Here is a 19,369-nt window from a genome sequence, read left to right on the forward strand (position 1 = left end):
AAAAAGAGAAGCCATTACATTTCCCTGATGATGGGAAAAATGGAAGGGAAGGTACAATCAAAAGGAACACAGGACAATCCACAGAATGAAACAAAGACAAAGACTTAGAGCTTTGCAAAAGTTCAAAACACCAAGAGAGGATTCCAAAAGAACTTACAAGGCAATGGAAATCAGATTTGCCACAGAGTTTTTAGCAACAATAGTGGATGTTAAAAGTCTGTGGCATTTTTATTTTTTCAAAGCTCTAAGGGAAATTCATTTTGAACCTAGGATTCTAGTAGCCAATCAAATTAGGATTTATTGCAACAAAATAAAAATGGAATAAAAAATAGAGGAAGCCAAGTACACACCAAGGCCTTCAGAGCCTTGTGAGGACTGACCCTCCAGTCTTTACTCCTCCCATCACCACTCTGCTCAGCTGCTCCTTTTACACTGAAAGCCCTCCCACCTCAGGGCCTTTGCACTTGCTGTTCCTGCTGCATGATGTTCTTCCCTCAAATATCTGCAGGGCTTCACCCCTCATCTTTTCTGGTCTTGGCTCAGTCAAGCCTTCCTCAATCATCCTGCCAGTACTCTGTATCCTCCTGTCCTCTTTAGTTTTGTTCACAGTGCCCACCCCCACCCAACACATTATCTGTACTTGCTCATTTGTTTTGAATCTGCCTCTCTCCACGAGAATGTAGATCCACAGGGCAGGGCCCAGTGGGCCTTGCTCCTGCTGCCTGCCCTGTACCTAGACGACGCCTGGCTAGAGAAGGTACTCCACCAGTATTTGCAGCTAACTCTGGGATCCACAACTTCTCCCATCCCTCACCAACCTGCTCCTTTCTCCTTTCCCAACTCAGTCAATGCACTAGCGGCAACCTGTGCAAGCCAAAAAATCTGGAGGTGACCACATGCTCATTCTTCTCTTTTCCTCATCTACTCCATATCCCACTACCCACATACCAAGTCTTGCCTCCAAAATACATCTTGGATCTGTCTCCTTTCCCTTCTCCATGGCCATCACACTGATCCAAGTCACCTTTATCTTTTGCCGGAACCGCCGCAAAAAGCAAGCCCTGACTAGCTTTCTGTCATTTCATGTCACCTCTGCTCAAACTCCTGCAAGAGTTCCTGCTGCTGAGACTAAAACTCCAGCTCCTCACAAGGTCTCCACAATCTACTTCCTGCTCATTTCTCTTGCCTCATTGGACACCGCCCTCTCCTCTACTCACTATGTTCCAGCCGCAACAGCCTCGATGTACCAAGCCCTCTGCATTTACTATCACCTCTACCAGGAAACTCTCCCCAGGTCTCTGCAGAGCTGGCTCAATCTTACCCTTGCGTTCATCCAAAAAGTGCTCTTCCCAGGTCTTCCCTGGACACTCTTTCCCAGGCATGCTTGTCTTGTTGCTCTGCTTATTTCCTCCTTAGCATAACACACAATCTAAAACTATCTTGTTGACTGAATTGCTTACTTGCTTATGTCTGCCTCCCTACCAGACTGTGAGCTCCACGAAGGCAGGAAAGGATCTTTCATCTTCACTATTGAACAAACCCACAGGCCCGGGCAGGCAGCTTTCCTCAGCACAGGCGCATAGCTGAGTGCTCCCTAGGCATGAAGCCGAGGGCCCAGCTCCTGTCAGGTCGTGCAGTGCTGGCATCTCACCATCTCACTGATGCTGGGACCCAAGGTGGTGTGCTGGAGGAGTCTAATGAGGAAGAATTTCAAAGCACTTTGGCTTATTTTTTAAATCTCCACCTCCACTTTTCATGAGAGAACTCTTGTGGCAAGAATGAAAGCAGCACCTACCACTACTGTTGACTCCCACTGGCTTCCAGTGGAGTAGTGAACCGGACCCAGTAAGTCCTTGCATATTTCTCGAAGTCGGTATTCAAACCCTAATTACAGAAAAAAACAACAAAACAAAACAAAACAAAACAGAAATAGGAACACATTACAAAAAGAAATAAAAAATCAAGAATATGCTAAGTTGTTGTATATCAAAGCAGAATGAACAAATCCTTATGCTATTGCCTATTAAGGGCAAAATGCCTATTGCCTGTCTCTTGGTTTCGGGGCACTGAGACCTATAATGACAGATTCTCACTCACTCATTTGCTCCCTTGACGACATATGTAGCAGCCCCTCTGGGTACTGGACCCCAGGAAAAATGAGATGTGGTTGGCTCTGGGATAAACTCCCCAAGGTGTTGGGAAAACATGGGAAATTGTGGAATGAGGGGACTGGACTAGTCAGATTTGCTTGAGAAGATGCCTTGGCAGCTGGTGTGAGAGGAGATCAGCAGGGTCAGGAAAGAGCCTTCAGGAGGTAAGAGATGGCAAGGGTATGAATTTAGACTGAGGAAGCGGTGACTGAGCAGAGACAAGAGAAGCAAGTGCAGGCCTGTCAACTCAAGGGTTATGGGCACAGCCAGGTGGAATGCCAGAAACGCTGCGGGCAGAATCTGGGGGGGTCAGCCAGCACTGAGGACAGCTGAAGCCATAAGCAATGGATGAAATCACCCAAAGATGAGGGTAGAACAAGAGGATGAAGTTGGCATTTGAGGAGTTTTAGAAATGAGTGGGGTCTCCCTTTAATTAAACCTTGAGTCCTCCTTTTATGGTTGAGGAAGCAAGAGATGGAGAGAGGAGGTGACTTGTGTATGGACACTGGAACAGATGTGTGGAAGATGGAGAATGAGAAGCAAGGGTTGGAAGGATCCCATGAATGGGTGCAGGCCCAAGGAGATAGTGGCTTTATGCAGGGCATCAGGGTGAGTTCTGATCAACACCCAGGATGAAGCAAACCAAAGAGAAGCCAGAGGACGGGTTTCCCCCAGAGAGTGGGGGGTGAGGCCCAGATGTGAGTGGAGCACCCTGGCAAAGAAGTGAGGGCCTGGGAATATTCAATTTATAAAAGTTGGTGACCATACATGCTGGTGACCACATAGACTGGGTGGGAAGAGTAAACATCAAACTGCTTACTGGAGTCCGCTGGGGAGTGGGAGGGGCTTTGAGTCTGTCAGCCATGTTTGCTGTCATCAGAGGTGTATATATATATATATATATATATATATACACAATTACATCACCAGAGGCAACATGACATGCGAGTTCTGGGAGATACATTTGTAGGCGTTTAGTGTGTTCTTTTCTTGTCTTTTTTATACTTAATTTTTTTCTCTACATCATAAATAAAATGGGGAGAGTAATGTCAAAAGCAAAGCAAGAAGGCTAAGAGGCTGCTCTGTAACCAGCCCTGGGGCTGTGTGGTGACACAGGCAGAGCTTTGAGAGGGGCAGTCCCCAGGCCGCAGCCCCAGAGGCCAAGCTCAAGCAGGAGGAAGGCTGCATGACCTCACACTCGCCTAGCAGAGGGATGAGAGGCTGTTGGAGGTCACCCCACAAACACAACGGCCACCTCTTCCAACACACCTTGCTTTCTGCTGACCAACAGGGGGTGGGGGCGCCTCCGGGGGAGGGGGCATAGGTTGCTGAGAACTCTTGCAGGAAAAGCTGGGCTGGAGGGTCATGGGGAGGCGCCAGACAGCAGGCCAGCCCTTCTGGGGCAGGAGGGGCTGAGAGGAGGAAGAGAAATGCAGGCCCACTGGATGCTGCCAGAAGACACCCTCCCCCAAGGTGACTGGCTCACTGACCACTGATGCTCCAAGGGTATGAGGGGCAGCAGGAGTCTGAGCATCGCATCTGCGTCTTCAGAGTATTACTGTCTTTCCATGCATCCTCTGCCCCCACTCCCTCCCGCTGCTAATCTTCCTGGCCCTCAGGCCTACTCCATTTAAGGCCTCGAGCCTTTCATGGGGCTGGGCATCTGCTGGGCTGCCCTGATCACAGCTCAGGCTGGGAGATGGGAGGCTGAGGGCCCACCTTGCTGACAGGGGAGCAGGAGGCTAGGGCCTCTGGGGATGACCACGGGAGACTGGGAGGAAGGACAGTGCAGAGAGCTTTAGGCCGCTGCATCTCTGTCCTGATTCACAGGCTTTCAGGAGGGTCATGTTGGGACGGGGATTGAGTTGGGCCCAGGAGGACAGACGGGCCCCCAGAAACCTTACCTTCGTTCACGAGGTACCGTGCGTAAAGGAGGAGCCAATGGCGGTATTCATGGCTGGACTGTAGCGTGAGCGCCGCTGCGACCTGACTCTCCAGGTAGGCCAGGGTGGTTTCCTGCTGCACCACGTGAGGCACGGAGAAGAGCCGGGCCGCCTGCCTTCCTGAACTGCAGAGACCAGCAGAGCACACATCATGAGGCAGTGGGCACTGTGTGGGGCAGGAGGCTGCCACCATGCACCCCAGGGCTCCAGTGAGGAGCCAGCAGGGTGGCAGGTGTCAGACTCCATGCTGGCTCACCCATCCCCATGTCCCAGCCACCGGCCTCCTGGCACTCTGGCACCTCATGTGGATCTGACCACTCTGTACCTGACATCTAGGTCCCTCAGGTAACAGGCCAGTGGTCCATTCCCCCCATTCAAAGAACTGCCCAACATGGATGTCCATGATCTGTAGCACCTTAGATCACCATCTAGGCCCTGAAGTGATAGAGCTTGCGTCCCAGCACCCTGAGATATTACCCAACGTGGGTGCACAGCCCAGGGCACCCCCCAGCCTGCCTGTGCTGAGCAGCAGGTGGGCAGAGGGCACAGGCAGTCAGAGTTGGCCTGGGTGGGACTGTGCCTACATGACCTGGCCACCTCCCCCGGCACTCGGGTCACCTACGTGGTGGCACGACCCTGGACTATGGCTAAAGGTCCCGAGCACAGCATGGCGTCCTGGGGAGGCAGGCTGCTCCTGAAGTCCGCACACTGGGCCAGGGAGTCCTGCTTGTCAGAAACCAGGTTCCTGGGGAGGCAAAGGCAAGAGCAGAGCTCAGAAAAACCAGGAGGTCCACCACACGAGGCTGGTAGCAAGGTTACCAAGGAGCGAGTGCCACGTGACCCACTGCCAGAACACCAGCAGAGGCTGAGTGTCACTGCATGCTTAGCATATGGCGCCTCCCAGACAGGTTTCATAACAAAGGAACACGGATGACAGTGAAGGTCACCGACAAAGCTCTTGCCCTGAACACTTCAGCCCTGTGGTCTTGGTTCCTGGGGACAGGGGGCCTGTGTGTGAAGCATACCAGGGATGCCCACCTGCCCAGGGGCCCACATGGCCCCACCCTTGGGAGCTGTGAGGAACGCCAGGGCTCTAGCCTTCCTGTGCTTCCACAGCATCCCAGGCATTCAGCTCTTCACCTTCTCTGGACCCTTCACACCTTTGTGAAGAAAACATTCTTCACACACTTTAAAATAGCTGGGTGCCTTTGTAAATGTGTCCAAAATACAAAGGGTCAACATTTCCCTTCTTAAATAACTGGCTTGTTTCCATTATTACAGTAATCACACATACAACACAAAATTTTGTAATTTGGAAGAGTAGGGAGTGGGGTGTTTTGGGGTTGTTTTTCTTTTTTTTTAAACTCAAGAAAGAGAGCTCAGCGTGAGGATAAACTGATACCTGACAACTCTTAACAGAAAAAGGCTGGAAGGTAGCTAGCTTAGGTCTGCAAGACCAAAGGTGCAGACAAAAGAAAAGAACTCGGAATGGCTGGTACACAATGCACATGCTTCATATGTCTGGGTTAAGACCTCTGACATAAAGACATTTTATAAATACAGAAGAGGGCTCCAAATTCCAAAATGGATGAAGGAAACGTACAGACTATCACACGTGGTGAGTGATGCTGCAACCTTACTAATTCACCAAGTCAGTGAGAAGTGCTGCCTGGTTCCTCCTAAGCTACAAAAATTGACGAGCGCTGGCAAGGCTCCTGTGAAGGCAACTCACCTATGCTGACGACAGCTCAGGAGGCCAGGGTGGAAATATATAGTGACAACCATAAAAATTTTCAAATGCCTATTCCAAACAAAGTAATCCCAGAGAACAGTGTGGAAGAAGGAAAGTACCTCTGTGCATGGGCTCTGAGCACAGAGAGGCTGTGGGCCAGTGGCTGCCCACAGGGACAGTAGGTCCTGCACTGGCAGGTTTGAGTTCTGCCTCCTCCAGCAGACAAAGCCCAGCCTCCACTCTGGGTGCAACTCCCAGGAGAAGCAGGCCAGAACTGGGAGCCCTTGCTCGCTGATCTGGGATCCAACTCAGATGGACACTCTCCCTTGGGGCAGGGCTGGGGGATGGCTTGCTTACCAAGTAGAAAGTGACGGATTAAAGCAGTATGCCTTCCCATCAGACAGGTTCATCACTGGGATTCCATGCTGTGTCAGCAAGATCTGTGACACTGTCATATCACTGCCTAGGGAGACACCACAAAAATGGGTTCTGGGTGTGTTCTGATCAACAAGTGCATGCATGTACACCAAAGGAGAAGCCTGACCCATGGTTCGCATTGTCTCAGGACCAGGCACCTTAACGCTGCCTCAGCAACCAGGGAGTCATTGCTGTGCTCTGTGCATGCTATTTTCACTGCCACCCACCAGGTTCTTCGTCACCTTTCAAGGACCCATTTAAACGTGCCCCGGGAGAGGGTGTATCTCCCTGCAATGTGACTGCACCCCCCGACACAATGACTACCCCGGTCTGGCCCAGAGCCTGACTCTCTGTCTAGACAGAGTGGGGCCCTTCCCATCAGAGCTGGGACTTGAGCTACCTTGTCCTGCTCCCCACCAGACAACCAGGGACGGCCCAGGGCTGGGGTTACCTGCCAAGATGGAGTGTAGAGACTCTTCTTTCACAACAACCACCTGTCTGTGAACGTCCCTAGGAGGGAGACGGGGAATAGCTTACTCACCAGCCAGGGTAAATGCAACAGAACATGTCTCGGTGCTCAGACCCCTGCTCCATAGTCCCTGGTGCACTCCCAGTCCTGGCCTCCTATGAGAGGGGCTCTGGGCTGCAAGTGGCATCCACTCCCCATGTGCTGCTCCATTCCCTCCACAGTCCACAGCAGAGGGTCTAGGCAATAGAGCCATGGGGCTTGCCACCAATGCCACACCGACTCTGGGAGAAGCGTGACCATGCTCTGGCAGCTGAGATCCCATTTCAGAAGAACCCACATTAGGAGCCTGGCACATGCAATTAGGCATTGTGATTTGTATGTGGTTTGCTCCTGTAAGGATGACAGCAGGGGTAGGGAGCTTGCCCCACTTCCACTTCCACATCCTCTCTCCCCACACATGGGGCGGCCAGCACAAGCAATGTGCAACTGCTCAGGGTCTCCTCAGGTGTTAAGACCCCCGGCAAGCAGGCCCCAAGGACATGTCTGCTGGGTGGCCTCCTACACTGCTTTCCCTGTCCCTGAAGGGAGGGGGACAACCACAGCCCCATCCTGCCCTGGTTGGAGCCCGCCCAACCCCAGGCCTGCCTCTCACCAGACAGACAGTGTGGCTGCAGCAGTGAGCGCCATGACGTAGGAGCCCGTGCAGTGCAAAGTGGAGATCGGGGACGGCAGGAGGATGGGAGGGAGGAGGCGGCGACCACAGGTGGAGAACACTGACAGCATCCTCTTTTCACAGGCGACACACACCACATCACTGAGAAGGCACAGGGGGAAAAGGTGTCATGGGGGTCAGGAGCTGTGGCAGAGGTAGCAGCCCCAAGGTGTAGCTTCCCTGTGCCTGATGTGGCCTTCTTCTGAGCAGGGGCAGCAGAGGGATGGGTGAAGACTGGCTCAGGGGGCGGAAACAGGGCTGACGGACCCAGAGACCTCTGATTAGAAGACTATGTTCTCCTCCCCGCCACGCTCAAGCTTTTCTGAGCTCATGCTAATGCTGTCTCAGGGGGCTAGGTGCTTTGGAGGACCACCACATCTGACAGCGACCCAGGAAGCACGCCTCACTTGTCAGAGGAGGCCACACAATACCCACTTGACAGTCTCCTGGATACGACTAGCCAAGCTAGCCCTGAGAAGGTCTCTGCTGAGACAGGCCGTAAGAAGGTAAGAAGTGTGGGAATGACAGAGTGTATCTCCACAGGGGACACCAGCTGTGCCCTTGAAGGCCTTTATGGTTGGGGTGAGAGAGGTCTGTCACTCCCTGAGCAAGGAATGCTTCATGGGCAAGTGTTTGGGTGCTGTCAAACATCTCCCCTCTGAGTGGCCACCAGACCCCTCAGGCGGGCCCACAGCAGGCTGACTTTCCTGTGAGGACCCAGCCACAGGCCTAGGATGAGACTAGAGTCTCAGATCCTGGGCCCAGCAAACGACCTGGAGCCCCACTCCACGTCTCTTCTATTCTGCTCAGCCGGCGCCAGCAGTCTGCATGAGCAGCAGGCTCGCAGCAGGGTCAGCTAAGGAGGCAGCTCTGCCAAGTGCCTCTCCAAACCAGTCACTGTTCCTGGCCTCTGGAAAGGGAGAGGCAGTGAGGTCTCTCTGTTTATAAAGGCTTACTGGAGCAGGGCCAGCAGCAGGGGTTCTCTGTAGCTGAATTCTGTCTGCTCATCTCTGATGGTCAGAGCTTTCCTGAAGCCAGCCCACTGCGGCACTGCGGACCAGGTCTGCTCACTGAGCCTGGGTGGTCCTCAGCCAGCCTCTCCAGCAGCTGCCATGTCATCACGTGGGAGGCTGTGCTGACATCCCTCGGCCCCCAGCTGGGGTGCATCACCTGCCTTGGGACCAGGGGCAGAGAGGACATGGTGGCACCTAGCACTCGGGCCTCTTTGCACTTCATAGGTCCCTGGGATTGGGAACCCAGTCCACTTATTTTGAGGGGGAACAAGAGGGCAGAACAGAATGGACGCTCCTTCTAGGCCCAACACCATGAACTCTCTCAGGGCCCATGGGAACCCTGACCTAAGACAGAAGGCCAAGCGTTTGCAGACACTTGTGAAAGCATTTTACATATAACCTCATGATAAATGATTAAGGGTCTAATTAAATCACGTATCTAAGCTGATTGTCTTTGTAAAACCTCCTAAGAGTATTGAACACGTGGTCCTGACTGGGGGCCCTAAGCCTCAGCAGGCACCTGAGGAAGATGCTGGTCCTCTTTCCAGATCAAGCGCTTGCAGGGACAGGTCCAGGAGGCTGCAGCCCCAAAGCCCATGGAAGACACTGGGTGACTAACCACCGATTTAAGGTCTTCCCTCAAAGTACAGAATCTCAAAAGGGCTCAGGACTTGGGGACAGTGAGAAATCCACAACCTCCTTGGATGAAAATCTGGGGTCCAGAGAAAGAACCAGCCCAAATCAGAGAGCCAGGCAGAGCTTAGCCTGGAAGCTGAGACTTCAGAAATCCGGCCAGACAAGGGAATCGGAACACCTGAATGGAAATCCTGGCCTGGGTGACCCTCTAGGACTCAGTTTCCCTACCTATAATGGGGGATAATGATGTCAACTTCACTGGGCGTTGCAGGGACTGAGAGGACAGATGCACGTGCCCAGCCCAGAGCAAGGCCCAGCGTAGGCCTCTGTGGGCACTGGCACGTGCGGGGCAGTGCATCCTTCCCTCAGTCAGGCCACTTCCCAGTGCCACAGAGAGTAGCACAGTACTTGCTTTACATTAAAAGCCAGCTTGGGCGAAGACCCTTGCCCTTACCAGCTGCCGGCAGCAGTGAGGATCCGGCTCGTGAGCACCGTCTCCCACTCCTTCCCTTCCCGGTTACACTTCAAGCGGCTCAGCTTCACACCCCCCACGGCCGTCACTTCATTCTCCACCTCAATGTACATGGAGGGGTCGGAGCTCACCTGGATGAAGAGAAGCAAACACAATGTCTCTTCAGGCGATAGCGGGCCCACTCAGACTTGGGCTATGGGACGGGTGAGATGCTCAACAGGCCTCATGGCCTGGGCTCTGAGGCAGGGGAGGACACAGAGAGGCAGACAAAGCTGGCTGGCTAGCTGGAGGGTGGCGGGGGTGGTAACAAGGCAGGACAGGAGGGCCAGAGGTCTGGATGTGTGGTCCCCAGGGTAGGGAGAGTGCTGGGAAGTGGCTTCTGCCTCATCATCAATGTAGCAGAGCAGATAATCAGTGTCAGAGCTAAAGACCCCAAAGCCTCCTAATTCCACCACTTCGCCTCACAAGGGAGAACACAGAGAAGGCAAGTCACCTGCCCAAAAGCACACTGCAAACAAGGACCACAGCCAGCTGAGGACAGAGCTGGGAGTGAGATGTGGATCTCCTGCCACCCAGTTGAAGGCTCTTCAAAGATCGCAGTGTGCGGCAATAATAGAGCCTGTGCCAGTGCCTGGAGGAAAAGTCTAGAAAACCCCAAGGTCCTCTCTAGTTCCTCCAGTAGTGAGCCTCAGTCTGCTCATCTGAGACTAACCTCATGGGAGCGTCCCCAGAAGAGCACGCACAGAAGCGCCTAGTGCAGTGCCTGGCTCACATGGGTGCAGCTTGAGCTTCCAGGGAGCTGATTCCCAGATATTCCGTATGGAAAACCAATCAGAATGGTTTAACAGTTTGTACTTGTGTGGTTACACAAGTGGGTGAGCTGGGCAGAGGGCCAGCTGTGGCTGAGAGCCTGGCCCCCCTTCGTGGGCCCCTAGAAACCAAGAACAGCCCCAAGCAGCACTCAGCAGTGAAGCCCCCAGGGAGTGCTTGGAGGAGTCTGGGAGGAGGGTTTGCGAGCCCTGCCTCTGCTCACATCAGCTACAAGAACAAACCATGTGGTCCCTACGTTTAGGCTCAGGAGGACCTGTGGCGGGAAGGGCTGACACCTGCTCTCCAGCACCACATGAGGACCAGCCTGGGCTGAGGCAGTGCGTGGCCAGCGAGAAGTGACCTGCATGTGGGGTCCTAGAAAGTTTCCTAAGGATGTGCACCTGAACTGAGGTACAAAGTATGTGAGGTGATGGCGTGTGCAAAAGCCTGGACTGAGTGACTAGAGGGCCTCTGGGAATAAAGGATTATTTGCTCTAGAACTGTGACTCGAATAAGCACACAGTTACAAGCTTCCACTCCAAGAATTCAAACAGCCTGGATAACGACTCCATGCCTGGCCCTGGACAGGGCCAGTGGGCTGGTTGGGAGATAGACAACTACCTCACTGTCCAGTGGGCACCGAGTATGAGGCTGTCCAGGGCTGAGTATGGAGCTCAAAGAGGCTTCTAGGAGAAGGAGCTGGGAATACAGAAGATGGTAGCAGGGACTGTGAGGTGTGGAGATGGGGGTAGTGAGGGGGTCCCCGGGGAAGAGGATGGCAATCTTGCAAATAAGACTGGGTGGTTGAGGGCCGGCCCCGTGGCTGAAAGGTTAAGTTCACGTGCTCAGCTTTGGCGGCCCAGGGTTTCACCGGTTCAAATCCTGGGCAGGGACATGGCACCGCTCATCAGGCCATGCTGAGGCGGCGTCCCACATGCCACAACTAGAAGGACCCACAACTAAAAATATACAACGATCTACCAGGGGGCTTTTGGGGGAAAAAGGAAAAAACATAAAATCTTTAAAGACTGGGTGGTTGCCCTGATAAGCTACAACTTCCTCAGAAGGTGACGAAGAGCCAGTGGAAAGCAGCCTTAAGTCTGTGACAATTCAGGGTTTACACTGGGGAGGGATAGGTGGGAGCCTGCTCACCTGGAGGGTGAATGCTCTCTGGGGGCCCGGCATGGGCAGCTTCAGTGCAGGCGCTGGTACAGACAAACACATGGTGTCCTTCTCTGCAGTCAGGGCAGCTGGGGACTGCAAGAGCAGAAATGTCCCTGAGCTTCGCCCCAGCTCTGTAGGGCAGTGTCAGGTAAAGTTGTGTCACGTAGAGGTGAAGCTGGGCCTGTTCCCCGGGCAGAAGGCTACAGTAATTCCCTGCTTTACCGACAAGGTAGCCAAGGCCATGGAGTTGCTCAAGGACTCTGGGTGGATTGAGGGCAGGTCTGAGGGGCAGTGCGTGTCTAAGCCAGCTGTTCCCACACTGAGGATGTCCACCACAGCATGCAAGGCCTCCCTTCTCCCATTTGGGCACACACAGGCTCCAGCACTGAGCTCACGAGCTGGGCTGCGGGAGGCAGCATGGATGTGCTGGCCTCACCTGGACAGACAGAGACACAGGCATGAGCCGGGAGTCCTTCCGAGGCCGCCCTTTCTTCTTCTTCTCCACCGTTTCCACCTCGAGCTCCAGTTTTCGCTTGGACAGTGAGGAGGGCTTGGTCACAGGGACCTTCTCATCACTGTCACTGCTGCTCTCCAGGAGGTCCCGGGGCCTCAGCTCTTTCACAAGGTTCTGTTCCTTCAACCTGCATGAACACAGACACCCATGGCTTTTTCCATATGACTATTAATTTTATGGTAATCCATACTCATCCTAAAAAGTTGATAAATAATAAAGTAGGAGTGGACTCATGGTTTCTGCTCTAACACGCAAGCGTGTGGAAGCTGTCATTCTCATCTTAAAGATAAGAGGAAAGCTGAAAACCTGAACTCCACAGCTCTTTTTAATTTTTTTTAAAGATTGGCAACATTTGTTAGCTCAGGTGCTAATCTTCTTTTTTCTTTTCCTGCTTTCTCTCCCTAAATTCCCCCAGTACACAGTTGTATATTTTAATTGTGGGTCCTTCTAATTGTGGCATGTGGGACGCCGCCTCAGCATGGCCTGACAAGCGGTGCCATGTCGGCGCCCAGGATCCCAATTGGCAAAACCCTGGGCCACCGAAGCGGAATGTGCAAACTTAACCACTCAGCCACGGGGCCGGCCCCTCCACAGTTCTTGTTAGATACCTCAGAGAAGTAGGTTGAGAACGGGAGAGACAGGTCAGACAAAACCACAGCTCAGCTGGAGCAGAAGCCCCTGGAGCCCTAACCAGCAGGAAGACTTAAAGGGAAGATGACTGATCCATTACTGGACGCTGACTGTGGGTTGGCCTGTGAGTTAAAACTCTTGGGGGCCCAGTGGTAGGAGGGCACCCACATTTTTGTTAGTTTTACCTCCAGAAGCTTCACCAGGTTCTCATGGGTGAAGAGGACTCCCCCTGTGCTTTGGGCTGGAGGAGGAGAAAATTAACTATTTTGAAACATACCTAGAGTTCTGTTCTCCTTAACAAAAGCCTGTCCTTAAGGGAAACTACTTTACTGGAGCCTTATGGGACCCAGGGAAGGGGCAATTAACCAACTCCAGCCTAGCTTTACATACACATACACTTCTCCCCAATACCTTACCACCCAATCAGCAGGGCTCCAGTATAATAACAGTAGATTACAACTAAGAGAGACGCAGGATAGACTCTATTTGTCAAAGAGTTTCTACGGAAACTCAAAGACAACAAGGACACAAAAATGAGGACACTGGAGGAAGTTGAAGCCTCTGACACCTACACTACAGGAAACAGTAAACACAACTTAACTCCTGCCCAGATATACAAAACCTCATACTAAAGCTCTTTTTACCTCAGTTCCTGATACTCAGTACATTATGGCTAGTTTTCAGCAAAAAATTACAAGGCATGATAGAGGCAAAACAAAGACAAAAAACAAAATGAAACACAGTCTATAGCTATACTCAAATAAATAAAATCAGAAATGAAAGAGAAGAAATTATAATGGATACTAAAGAAATACAAAAGATTATAAGTGAATACTACGGAAAGTTATATGCCAACAAACTTGATAACCTAGAAAAAATGGATGATTTTTAGATTCATACGACTCTCTAAAACTGAATCAAGAAGAAACAGAGAATCTGAATAGACTAACCACAAGCAAAGAAATTGAAACAGTAATCAAAAACCTCCTAAAAAGCAAAAGTCCAGGACCAGATTTTTTTGGGGGAAATTCTATCAAACATTCAAACAAGATTTAATTCCTCTCCTTCTCAGATTATTCTGAAAAATCGAACAGGATAGCAGGCTTCCCAACTCATTTTATGAGGCCAACATCACCCTGATACCAAAACCAGACAAGGACAACACAAAGAAGGAAAATTACAGGCCAACATCGCTGATGAGCATAGATAACAAAAATCCTCAACAAAATATTAACAAATTAAAACAGCAATACATTAAAAGGATCATAGATCATGATCAAGTGGGATTTATTCCAAGGATGCAGGGATGGTTCCATATCTGCAAATCAATCAGTGTGATACACCACATTAACAAAATGAGGAATAAAAATCACATGATCATCACAATAGATGCAGAGAAGGCATGTGACAAGATCCAACACTCATATATGATAAAAACTCTCAATAAAATGAGTATAGAATAATACTCAACATAATAAAGGCCATATATGACAAACCCACAGCCAACGTCATATTTAATGGTGAAAAACTGAAAGCCATTCCTCTGAGAACGGGAATAAGACACAGGTGCCCACTCTCACTGCTCTTATTCAACAGAGTACTGGAGGTTGTGGTCAGAACAATTAGGCAAGAAAAAGAAATAAAATGATCCAAATTGGAAACGGAGATGTAAAACTCTCACTGTTTGTGGATGACATGATTCTCTACATAGAAAACCCTAAAGAATCCACCAGAAAACTATTAGAAATAATCAACTACAGCAGTTTCAGGGTAGAAAATCAACACACAATAATCAGTTGCATTTCTAAACACTAATAATGAACTAGCAGAAAGAGAAGTCAAGAATACAGTCCCATTTACAATTGCAACAAAAAGAATAAAATACCTAGGAGTAAATTAAATCAAGGAGGTGAAAGACCTATATACACTGAAAACTATAAGACATTATTGAAAGAAACTGAAGACATAAAGAAATGGAAAGATGTTCCATGCTGATGGATTGGAAGAACAAAATAGGTAAAATGTTCATAGTACTTAAAGCAATCTATAGATTTGGTGCAATCCCAATCAGAATGCCAGTGACATTCTTCACCAAAAGAGAACAAAGAATCCTAAAATTTATGTGGAACAACAAAAGACCCCTAATATCCAAAGCAATCCTGAGAAAGAAGAACAAACCTGGTATCACACTCCCTGATTTCAAAATATACTACAAAGCTATAGTAATCAAAACAGCATTGTCCTGGCAGAAAAACAGACAGATCAATGGAACAGAACTGAGAGCCCAGAAATAACACTACATATCTATGGACAGCTACTCTTTGACAAAGGAGCCAAGAACACACAATGGAGAAAGGAAAGTCTCTTCAATAAATGGTGTTGGAAAAACTGGATAGCCACATGCAAAAGAATGCAAATAGACCATAACCTTATACCATACACAAAAATTAACTCAAACTGCATTAAAGACTTGAATGTAAGACCTGAAACCACAAAACTCCTAGAAGAAAATATAGGCAGTACATTCTTTGACATTGGTCTTAGTAGTATCTTTTTGAATACCATGTCTCCTTGGACAAGGGAAACTAAAGAAACAATAAACAAATGGGACTACATCAAACTAAAAGCTTCTGCAAGGCAAAGGAAACCACCGACAAAATGAAAAACAACTCACCAAATGGGAGAAAATATTTGCAAATCATTTATCTGACAAGGGGTTAATCTCCAAAATATATAAAGAACTCATAGAAGTCAACAACATATATACTACAAAGCTATAGTATTTGAGTATATTGGAGTCTTCTCTTTGTTTCCCAACATAAGTTCTATCTTTAAGAATGTTCCATGAGCAGTTGAGAAGAATGTGTATTCTGCTGTTTTTGGATGGCATGTTCTATATATATCTACTAAGTCCATCTGGTCTGGTGTTTCATTTAAGGTCACTGTTTCCTTGTTGACTTTCTGTCTGCATGATCTACCAACTGATGTAAGAGGAGTGTTAAGGTCCCCTACTATTACTGTGTTGCTGTCAATTTCTCCCTTTGGTTAATAGTTGCTTTATATACTTTGGTGCTCCTGTGTTAGGTGTGTGTATGTAAGTGTGTGTGTGTGTGTATATATATATATTTTTTTAAAAATTTTTTTCTGGTGAGGAAGATTGGCCTTGAGCTAACATCTATTGCTAATCTTCCTCTTTTTTTTTTTCTCCCCAAAGCCCCACCCAGTATATAGCTGCATATCCTAGTTGTTAAGTCATTCTAGTTCTATGTGGGATGCTGCCACAGCATGGCCTGATGAGTGGTGCTAGGTCCACACCCAGGATCTGAACCAGCAAACCTTTGGCCACTGAAGTGGACCATGCACGATTAACCACTCAGCCATGGGGCTAGCCCCCTAGGTGCATACATATTAGTTAGCATTATGTCTTCTTGGTGGAATATTCCTTTTATCATTATGTAATGCCCATCTCTGTTATCTTTTTAATCTTGAAGCCTGCTTTGTCTGATATAAGTATTGCTTTCTTTTGGTTGCTATTTGCTTGGAGTATTGTCTTTCATTCCTTCACTCTGAGCCTATGTGTCTTTGCAGCTGAGATGTGTTTGCTGGAGACAGCCTATTGTTGGGTCTTGTTTTTTAATCCATCCCGCCACTCTGTGTCTTTTGATTGGTGAATTCAACCCATTTACATGTAGAGTCATTACTGATGTACGAGGGCTTATTACTGCTATTTTATCTTTTTTTTTTTTTCTTTTTCCAGCTCCCTATTTTCATTGTTTCTTTTTCCTTGTATTTCTGTCTGCCATTTCAGTTTGGTGGTTTTCTCAGTTTTCTCTTTATTTATGATTTGTGACTCTGCTCTAACTTTTTGCTTTAAGGTACCACGAGGCTTGTATAAAAGATCTCACAGATGAGATAGTCTATTTTCTGACAGGCTCTTATCTCCATTAGCCATTGCAGGTTCCATCCCTTTCCTCTTCCCTTTCCATGTTTTTGTTTTCACAAGATATTCTTTTTTGTTGTGAATCTGTGACCAAATTGAAGTGATGATAGTTATTTTTGATGCTTTCTTTCCTTTTATCCTTTATGTTATAATTAAGTCTTTGCTAACCCTTTCTGATAGAGAGCTGCAATTTTCTGATTTTGTCTACTTATTTCCTTGCTCAAATTTTTAAACCTTTGCCTTTTTGTTTTAGGAAGGGGGGCTCCCTTCAACATATCTTGTAGGGCAGGTTTAGTGGGAATGAACTCCCTCAGATTTTGTTTGTCTGGGAAAGCTTTTATTTCTCTATCTGAAGGATAATTTCACTGGATAGAGTATTATTGACTGATAGATTTTGTCCTTCAGTATTTTGAATATACAGTTACATTCTCTCCTAGCCTGTAAGGTTTCTGCTGAGAAATCTGCCGAAAGCCTGACGGGGGTTCCTTTGTAAGTTACTTTCTTCTCTCTTGCTGCCCTTAATATTTTTTATTTTTCATGACTTTTGACAGTTTTATTATTATATGCCTTGGAAAGGGTCTTTTTGCATTGATGTAATTAGGAGTTCTATTAGCTTCATGTACTTGCAAGTCCAGTTCCTTCCCCAAGTCTGGGAAGTTCTGAGCTATTATTTCTTTGAAAAAGCTCTCTGCTCCTTTCTCTCTCTGGGATACCTACTGAGTCAGATACTTCTCAAAGAATTTAATGATTTTTTTAAAATCTTAGTTCTCTCTCCTCCTCCCCCTGAAGCATTTCTATGTTTGTATCTTTGAGCTCACTAATTTTCTCCTCCATAAGGTCTACTCTATTTTTAATGCTTTCTACATCACTTTTTTTTATCTCATTAATTGTACTATTCATATACAGAATTTCTGTTTGGTCTTTAAGAGCTTCAATCTCTTTGGTGAAGTGTTCCTTCTGTTCATTCATCTTATTCCTGAACTCATTCAACTGTCTTTCTGAGTTTTCTTGTAATTTGCTGAGTTTCTTTATGACTGCTATTTTGAATTCTCTGTCATTTAGGTTATAATCTTCTGTGACTTCAGTTTGGCTTTTGGAGAGTAGTCATTTCTTTCTATTCTGCTGTGTTACTATAGTTCTTTGATGAATTGATTCTGCTGTTGCATTTGTGGTAGTAATTACTTTTTCTTATTTGGGTATGGCTTCGGTTATTTTGGTTCTGGTCTGCCTGGGTCTTGTGTTCCTCCAGTGACTCTGCAAGCTCAGATGCTGTTGTCCTCTGCACCACCTGTGCTGCTGTTCCCCAGATGTCTGGAACTGCTGGGTTCATGGGTGTTGCTGTCACTGGCAGGGGCTTGGGGACACGGAGACTTGTATGCAGCCCCTGTTGCTGGTAGAGTTGGTGTCAGGGGTGCCACCACCAGGGGCTGGATGCTCCTGCCCTGTCTGCTTACAGTTGTACATGTGAAGCTGCTGCCACTGCCACCACTCTGTGCGTGTTTGTGCATGCGGGGGTCTGCTGCCGCCTCCCTGGGTCAGGCCACCCTCACTTCTACTCGCAATCGGAGAGGGCTTTGCTTGAGGATCCACGTCCTGGATTGCTGCTGCTGGAGGAGGAGGAGGGGGCTGCTCTCCTAGTTCTATTGCTTCCTGGGGGTCCAGTACCCCCACCTGTGGATGTATAGCTGCCTGATCTCTTAGATGTCATGTTGTGCTGTGTAGGGAGTCTTCTGTTGGTCAATGGATGTCTGTTAGGTTGTAATTTAGTGGGAAGAGACAAAGGGAACCACTCACTCTGCCATGATGCTGATGTCACTCTTAACATCATTTTCCTCGCAGAAAATGCCAAAGAATCAACAAAAAAATCTGAAACTAATAAGCAATCATAGCAAGGTTGCAGAATACAAAGTTACCATACAAAAGTCAATTGCTTTTCTATACACCAGAAATGTATAACTGGCATTTGAAATTCTAAACACAATACCATTTACACTGGCACCAAAAAAATGAAATAATTTGAAATAAATCTAACAAAATATGTACAAATTCTATATGAAGAAACCTACAAAACTCTGATGAAAGAAATCAAAGAAGATTTAAATAAATCAAGATATTCTATGTTCATGGATAGGAAGACTCAATATTGTTAAGATATCAATTTTTCCTAACTTGATCTAGAGATTCAGTGGAACCCCAATAAAAATCCAAGGAAGTTAGACTGTAGATATTGACAAACTGATTCTAAAGTTTATATGGAAAAGATCAGAAATAGATTATACAAATATAGTCAACTGATCTTTGATAAAGGCAAAGGCATAGAAAAGACAGTCTTTTCAACAAATGGTGCTGGTACAACTGGACATCACACGCAAAAACTGAATCTAAACACCAACCTTACACCTTTCACAAAAATTAACTCAAAATGGATCACAGATCTATGTGTAAAATGTAAAGCTATAAAACGAGAACTTAGAAGAAAACACAGTAGGAAGTCTAGGTGAGCTTGAGTTTGGCAATGAATTTTTGATATAACACCAAATGCATGATCCATGATAGAAAAAAATTGTTAAGTTGGACTTCATTAACATTAAAAATTCCTTCTCTGAGAAAGACACTGTTAAGAGAATGAAAACACAAGCCAAAGACTGGGAGAAAAATTTGCAAATCACATTATCTGAATAAGGACTTGTATCCAAGAGATACAAAGAATTCTTAAAACTCAAATGTAAGAAACAAGCAACCTAATTAAAAAAATGAACAAAAGATC

The 19,369-nt window shown here is 47.8% G+C and overlaps 1 protein-coding gene across 10 annotated transcripts in view; it reads right to left on the bottom strand.

Annotated features, from left to right (window-relative positions):
• The window catches only part of HIRA (histone cell cycle regulator), a 90,300-nt gene that overhangs the window by 11,541 nt on the left and 59,390 nt on the right, over positions 1–19,369 (bottom strand). For 7 of the 10 annotated variants that reach the window (XM_044775479.2, XM_070516648.1, XM_044775478.2 and 4 more), the window contains 9 exons: positions 11,955–12,159; positions 11,507–11,611; positions 9,527–9,675; positions 7,364–7,525; positions 6,694–6,752; positions 6,183–6,288; positions 4,716–4,838; positions 4,055–4,218; positions 1,796–1,884 (listed from right to left, as the gene is read on the bottom strand). In XM_044775479.2, the coding sequence (XP_044631414.1) occupies positions 1,796–1,884; positions 4,055–4,218; positions 4,716–4,838; positions 6,183–6,288; positions 6,694–6,752; positions 7,364–7,525; positions 9,527–9,675; positions 11,507–11,611; positions 11,955–12,159 (1,162 nt within the window). Of the gene's footprint in view, positions 1–1,460; positions 1,695–1,795; positions 1,885–3,158; positions 3,563–4,054; positions 4,219–4,715; positions 4,839–6,182; positions 6,289–6,693; positions 6,753–7,363; positions 7,526–9,526; positions 9,676–11,506; positions 11,612–11,954; positions 12,160–19,369 lie in introns of those variants that run through there. The other 3 variants (XR_011505512.1, XM_044775476.2, XM_044775474.2) reach the window with 3 other exon arrangements.

This window comes from Equus asinus, chromosome 8 (genome assembly GCF_041296235.1).
Source record: "Equus asinus isolate D_3611 breed Donkey chromosome 8, EquAss-T2T_v2, whole genome shotgun sequence".
In the NCBI taxonomy this organism is placed as follows: Eukaryota; Metazoa; Chordata; class Mammalia; order Perissodactyla; family Equidae; genus Equus; species Equus asinus.